At 29.4% G+C, this 7256-nt stretch overlaps 1 protein-coding gene across 1 annotated transcript; it reads right to left on the bottom strand.

Moving 5' to 3' along the window:
• Positions 1-906: 906 nt before the first annotated feature.
• On the bottom strand, positions 907-4743 carry LOC109815275 (serine/threonine-protein kinase RIPK). Its single transcript, XM_020379942.3, has 5 exons — positions 4050-4743; positions 3103-3238; positions 2717-2853; positions 2404-2527; positions 907-1765 (listed from the first exon to the last, which is right to left on the bottom strand). The coding sequence occupies exons 1-5, from the start codon at positions 4431-4433 to the stop codon at positions 1191-1193; spliced, it is 1356 nt and encodes a 451-aa protein (XP_020235531.1). The 5' UTR covers positions 4434-4743; the 3' UTR covers positions 907-1190.
• Between the last annotated feature and the right edge of the window lie 2513 nt (positions 4744-7256).

Raw genomic sequence — 7256 nt, 5'->3', positions numbered from 1 at the left:
ACTTTGTTTTCTGAAGTTATAGGGCCACTTTAGAAGATCTTAATTTATTTTTTTTCTAATCATTCCCCCTACCCATCATCATCTGCAATCATTATCTTTCTTTAATAATAATTGGCTTAGTTATTTAATCATCATCAAGTGCGCATATATATGAGGGCGGCTTTCGTTGCTGTCTCCACCATGACATATATATATATATATATATATATTATATTTGTATTAGTATTAGTATTAATCTAGAATTATTAGCTTTACACAGTGGCATGTAACTCACCATTCAATATTACGAGTTGTCTGGTCAAATATCTTAGCTGTAATCCCTTGTTGAAAGATCTTTATTTGTTCAACAACTCGTAGTTGGTAATTGTCCATTTATTGAACCAGCTAATCTTTTCAGTTTTCATTCATACATAAGAAACATTCATCGTAATATTTATTTTCACAATTTAAAACAAATTAACTTCCTAATTCATCTAACGTACGTGATTGATGAGTTCGTAATAGATATATAAGATTATTCTAACTTAATTAATAATTTTAAATTTTAATTTTAATTATATATATATATATATATATTTTTTAAAAAATTACTACTCATAACAATCTCTCAACTTGAAAAGGAATAGTTTCATTGAAAAATACATATATACAATACTAAAAAAAATCTAACAAAACGTGAATTAATTGATTTGAAATTGTTGTAAATCAATAATTTTAAATTTGAATCTTAAATATACATACGAATTAATATTTAGAAAACAAATGTACCATTTCTTATGATAGTCCTTTTCAACTCAAATAAGTTGTTTTTAATGTTTTGAATATAAATTAATTTTTAATTGTGAGTTTTAATCCGTAAAAAATGTTTATAAAATATTGTTTTCAGGGTAGGATACACTCAGCCAATACCAAAAACAAAATCCTAATCCCATTAATGGAAGAAATTAAATTACAAAACAAAAAATAAATTAAGCAATCATGTTTTCCATTTGTGGAACATTATATACTTGCACACTCACTCTCCTCTTTTCCCTTTCTTGTCTTTGTCTGTATTTTCTTGGCATGATATATGGCTCATTACACGGGGCCTACTAGCTAGTTGGTACACTACACAAAAACTATAAGAAACTTTGGAAGGAAAATATCTATATGCATTTAATTATATACAGTATGCAATTTATGTGTCCTTCTTAGGCAATAATTCCTGGCCTTTTCACATGTGATGGAGGAGAGTTTGGTCCACTTCCTCTCCCATTTCGTTGTTTGTGGTCATTCATTGAAGGTGACATTGGCTTTGGAGAGTACTTAGGTGATCTAAGTGGATGAAGCCTATGATGGTGGTTCCTTTGAACGTGACCATTATTATTTTCCCTCTTCCTAGGTGTATCAAATTCCCTTGGCACTTCATTACTATTATCCGGTGGAGCAGTGTAAACAAATGTTCCAATTGGAATATCATCAAAATCCTGGAGTGGCTCAAGGGTCTTAACCACTGTGCTCATTGAGGGTCTACTTCTTGGCCTGTGGCTGAGACATTGGTAAGCCAATGCTGCTGCTTTTTTTGTCCCCATTTCAGAATATTGGCCTTCAAGTCTAGGATCCATTATTCTCTTGAGTTTCCTAGGGTCATTTAACATTGGCCTTGCCCACTCCACTAGGTTCTGTTCCCTTGGAGGACGATTCTTGTCCACTGACCTTCTCCCTGTTAGCAGCTCCAATAGCACTACTCCAAAACTATACACATCACTCATTGCTGTCAAGTGACCTATATAAAAACCAAAAACATTGTTCAACAATTTGAGTTAGCTACAACAACTCTTGCTCAAGTTGATCAATTACCTAATCGCTCGCATATTTTTACTAATTATGTAACTGGTATTCAATCATAAACTATATTTTATCGTAAATTATTAATTGTTATAATAAATAAGTGAAAAATTTATGAATAATATGATATTTAATTAGCTGATAGTATAAAATTACTATACATAATTAGTACATTACTATTGAATTTTTATTATTAGTAGTAGAGAAAATAAGATACTGTGTACTAGAATGTCATATTCAATCACAAAATTTATTAACTTTGATAAAAAATTATCCTAAACTTTGATTTGACTAAAAACTATACCTATGGTACATATCCACTAAACTTTTACTAGTATTATTTTAAAAAAAATCAAAGTCTTATATTAGCTTCAAAAGTCAAAATACAGTATATAGGAACCCTCACCTTACAAAGTCTTAATTATTACATTGCTAAAAACAAATATTACACTCTTTTGAAAAGAAACTACTTGTAATTCTTTAATCATTATATTTATGTTTAGGTACAAAAGCAGCAACATCATAATTATTATAGAAGTGGATTAATTAATTGGAAATTTAAAATTATAAAGTTACCTGTCATGACATATTCTGGGGCTGCGTAGCCGTGTGTGCCCATAACTCGGGTCGAAACGTGGGTATCATCTCCTTCGGGACCGTCTTTTGCCAACCCAAAATCAGAGAGTTTTGCATTGTAATCCTGAAACAATAATATTATATGACAAAAGTAAGTATTAATAACAACATTATATCCCGGAGGAGTAATCCTTGAAGAATATTAAAAATAAGAATACCCATTTGTTTTAAAAAAAAATCTCTTTACACTCTTTATAAGATGTTAAATTAAATAAACACATGAAAATTTTATAATGTATAAAGTGAGACTTACAGAGTCTAACAATATGTTAGAAGCTTTGAAATCTCTATAAATAACTGGCTTCTCGGCTTCATGAAGAAAGGCTAGACCCTTGGCAGCTCCAACAGCAATTTTCATTCTCGTTGACCATGGTAGTGATGCCGAGAATCCTGAAATATAATTGCCACAATAGTAAAAAATAAGAGGCTAGTTCTTCAACATCTAACTAAGCCAATTTCAAGAACATATATGGGTACTTATATAATTATTAAGAATCTACTTGAATATTAGTTAAAAGCATTTTTAAAAGTTTATTTACTAAAAATAAAGTGTTTTCAGTAGAGAAACTCTGAAAATCACTTCTAAACTTATATCTACATAGATTTTATAAAAATAAAATAAATAAATAAAAAACTTACTTCTAAATAATTGATTCTCCAAGCTGCCTCTTGGTAAATATTCATATACCAAAAGCCTGTGCTCTTCTTCACAGCAGTATCCTATGAGTTTCACGAGATGTGGATGCCTTAGTTGCCCAAGAAAAACAACTTCAGTCTATCGTCACCACAAGTTAGAAAATCAAAAGGTCAGAACTCTGAGGAGTGTAATCTTTAAAACACCTTATTTAAATCTAAATATGAACTGATTTGTGATATTCATATAAAATATTTTCAACTTATTTAAGTAAGTTTCGTGGAAAAATTATAAAACATGTTAATTTATTTCAATAAATTTACCTAACTTGATGAAAAAAGAAATTTTCATGCAATAGTAACTCGTTCAACAAATAGTTAATTAAACTATTTATTTAAATATGACACTAAATTATTTTTAATTAACAACTTAAATAAGTGTTTACTTAAATAATAACTTACTTTATGACAATTTCATAAGCAATTTAATAAATTTATTGTAATAAACTTTATCATTTCATAGTGCTCTAGAGACAATCTCATTTTATATATGTAAAACACCAAATATGAACATTATTTTTAGACAGTTTTGAAACTTGATTTAGCACATTGGTTTTTAATAAGACTAACCTCATTGACTTTTAACACGATTTATCGTGAATTTATTAAAATATATGAAAGAAAATTCATGGGAAGAATAACAAGCCATCTTCAACAACTTGAGTACTTAACTATGCTAGTTCTGATTAAGTAAAAATCAATGTATAGAATTTTTTTATTGATAACTACAGTAAAATTACGTCAGAAAGTGTGCTTTTATACTTTTCAATAATTTTCTTTTGTAATTCTTTAGCTAGTGTTATTAACATTTTTCTTTAAGACTCATTCTTAGACCATGTGGCTGAACATACGAATTTGAAACTACTTTATGGGGATGAAAACAAAGTACGTACCAACCACTCTTTATGCCCCTGTGAGCCATCCAAGTCCAAGAGCTTAACAGCCACGGGTTGAGCCTTAAGACCATGCCTAAGCTTGTCATCAATGAACCCTTTATGCACTGGTCCGAACCCTCCTTCACCAAGAAAGTTGCTAGAAGAAAATTGCTGTGTTATAATCTTAAGCTCCGCAAGCGAAAAAACATGCAAGTTAGTTCCCGCCAGAGAAATTGAAAGATCCTCCGAAAGAGTCATGCTTGGATAACTCAAATCCGTCACAGAAATCCTGTGAGAAGAATTTGGCTTCGTAGCCACCACTTTCTTCGGCTTTGGAGAGGGGTACTCACCCTTGTAACAACCGGGGAAGATCGATTTCCATATTGTTTTCATAAGGGTCATCGTTGATCGATGAAGGGAAATTAAAAAAAAAAATGGAATAACTCGAACTTGAAATGGTTCTTTAGGGTAACCAATCTAGAATATCATAGTTGTTGTGCTCTATAGAAATATATACGTGAGGGAGCTTGGAAACTTGGTGAGATATATTAGGTAGGAAGAGGTGGAAATGGAAATGGGCGAGAGGTGATTATATTCAAAATCTTCAACTGCTCGTAGAGAAAAGGGTTTTCAGCTATCACCTTTTTAATGTTGATTTTTTCCTCTTTTTGATTAGTTGTCTAGGTCCTATATGCCATGGATTTCTCCCTTTTGTACGTAATATATATAGGCATATGGAGTGAAGGGGTTGTAGTTGTTTGGCAAGCAAGAAATTGTGAAAGATCTGAACAAAATAATTGTTTACTATTATTTGATAAATGGGGAACCGAGTATCCCAAGTCTAAGATGTTTGGTTTAAGGCAAATGACGTAGCTACCCCTGCTTGACTTTTATGCATTTATGGTGACAAATTTGGAAAATGAAACTTTGACTTGTCATCTTTCGAATCTTTTTCAGTTGCAAAAGCACCTTCAACAATGTTTCCTTTCATTTTGTAATTTCTATTTGGACTGTTGCATTTATCCAGAAGCTGCTCATGATTTCATACTGTTCGATCTGTTAATTGAACCCTATTTTATTCTTTGTTTTGTTAGGGTTCTTGCTGACGACATTAATTTTTGTAACTCAAATTAATGCTTGGATATATATGCCCTATATAAAGGATCTAGACTTTCATAGTAGTGTCTGCTGTAATTTATTTTAAAGATGAGTAAAACTAATTTTGACTTATTAACATAATTAGGGCATGTGTTATAAATTAATTTAGATCTATAGGGTGTGTTGAATATGATACATGAGGATCGTAAGCTTCTTGGTAATATATTCGATTTTTATACATAAAAATATTTAGACCTTAAATTGAAATATGTGTCGCTTAAGAAGGAAATTTTTTGAATATTTCATAAAAATTCAAGTATACAATGAAAACACAAAACAGACTCCAGACTCGGTTGTTTTAATATGCAGATAGATAGTATAAAAGGCATTAGTCAAAAAAATAAAATAGTACAAAAGGGTAATTTATCCCATTCCCGAGTGATCTAGTCAGAGGGCAATTCTGTCACGACGTGTTTTGGTTGTACTATTTCTTTGGGAAAGAATGTGTGTAAGCTACTAGTTGAACTTTTTTCTTTTAATTTTTTTTCCTGCGTGTTTGTTCTTCAGATATTGAAAATTATGCTTGGTTGGTATGCTTACAACCCAATTAGTTGGTTTAGTTTCTAGAAGATGTAGATCAAATTTAAATTAATTCAACATGTTGTTTATAAAATGACAAAGCATCGTTTAAAAAAATGAATTGGAAGGATATGCACATCAACGACCAACACAAGGACTTATAATAGGCCTAACATAAGGGTTTATCATATGAGGATAGTAATGAAGGGAAATCGGAATGAAAATGTTAGAGGGACCACCAAATAAAAAAGGCACAATAGATATTGAAAGATATGATACAATGCTACAAGAGATTTATACTAGTCATAGTTATAATACTATTTGATTGAGATTGTAGTTAAGGAAATTTCAAAACTTATTGGACAAGCCTCATTCCTATGTCTTTGACTTTTGGGTTTGTAGTGTAACAAGAGAGGATTCCATCCCTTCCCGATGAAACTTCTATATGTATAATATTTCTCCTTTTTACATTATTGTCAGAGTGGAAATAACATATTAAAAGACAAATAACATTTCTAATATAAAAAAAAATATCTTATGTTTATTGGCCTTTCAAACATAAGCATAATGTTAATTATTTTCATCTCGTTTAATGAAACGTCCTTAAAATACTCCTTATTTAATTGATGTTTTATTTTTATTTTATTTTATTTTATTTTTTATATCAAGTTTCGATGAAGAATAATTTATGAATTTTCTTTAATGAGATGATATAATTAGATGATTCTAACTAATATTTTTAATCAACTTGAATTGCTTTTTTTTTTTTTTAAATCAGAGGAAGCACAAATTTGAAAGGTAAATTGAAGACAACTAATTTTGAAAATAAAACACATGTATATGTGTGTATGTGTACGGCTAATATCATCTAGCACATTGACCAGAAGGTATAAAGCAACCAGGTAAACTATGATTTTAGTCTCTCTAAAAAATTTAAAATTCACTTATAGTTTGTCCAAAAAAAAAAATATTTGTACTATTGTTGTCTCTCTAATTTGAAAATGCATTATTTTTGTCTTCAAAAGATAATTACATAAATCTTAAAAGCATCGATACAATAAAAATAATTTATATATAGAGAGAGATGTTTATTCTCACAGATTAATGAATGTAGGTAAAATTAAAAATTATTTTTACTTATAAACATTTAATGTAAGTAAAACTTAAATAAGTATGCTTATACTTTGTTTATTGTTTGGAAAATCAAAAATTCGTTATTATACATCTCGCATATATATAAATGAATAGATCATCCGTGGACTAATGTAAAATAGATATTTATATACAAATTTTAACTTTTAGTAACAGTTTTTATTTATTACTATAAGTCAAAATTCTTATATATATACGTCATCTAAACCAAAAAATAAATAAATAAGACACTAAAATCTAATTTGAAAATTTTTAGAAGAATGAAAAACATATTTTATCCAAAAACAACTTATAATTCAGCTATAATTATTTTCGAGTTTGCATTTAGAAAATATAACTGTAATAACAAACTCGATTAGCAGAATTTTATTCTTCTTAACGGTCATAATTAATTTA

This window comes from Cajanus cajan, chromosome 1, assembly GCF_000230855.2.
Source record: "Cajanus cajan strain Asha chromosome 1, NIPB_CcT2T_4, whole genome shotgun sequence".
Lineage (NCBI taxonomy): Eukaryota > Viridiplantae > Streptophyta > Magnoliopsida > Fabales > Fabaceae > Cajanus > Cajanus cajan.
This window is presented reverse-complemented; position numbering and strand designations above follow the sequence as displayed.

Bases quoted from the DNA above. Each gene is read 5' to 3' on its own strand.
- LOC109815275 (XM_020379942.3), bottom strand. From the start codon at position 4,433: ATGACCCTTATGAAAACAATATGGAAATCGATCTTCCCCGGTTGTTAC. The intron at 3,239-4,049 runs GTACGTACTTTG...TGGTGACGATAG, and splicing joins AGGGGCATAAAGAGTGGTTG to ACTGAAGTTGTTTTTCTTGG. The intron at 2,528-2,716 runs GTAAGTCTCACT...TTATTGTTTCAG, and splicing joins CTAACATATTGTTAGACTCT to GATTACAATGCAAAACTCTC.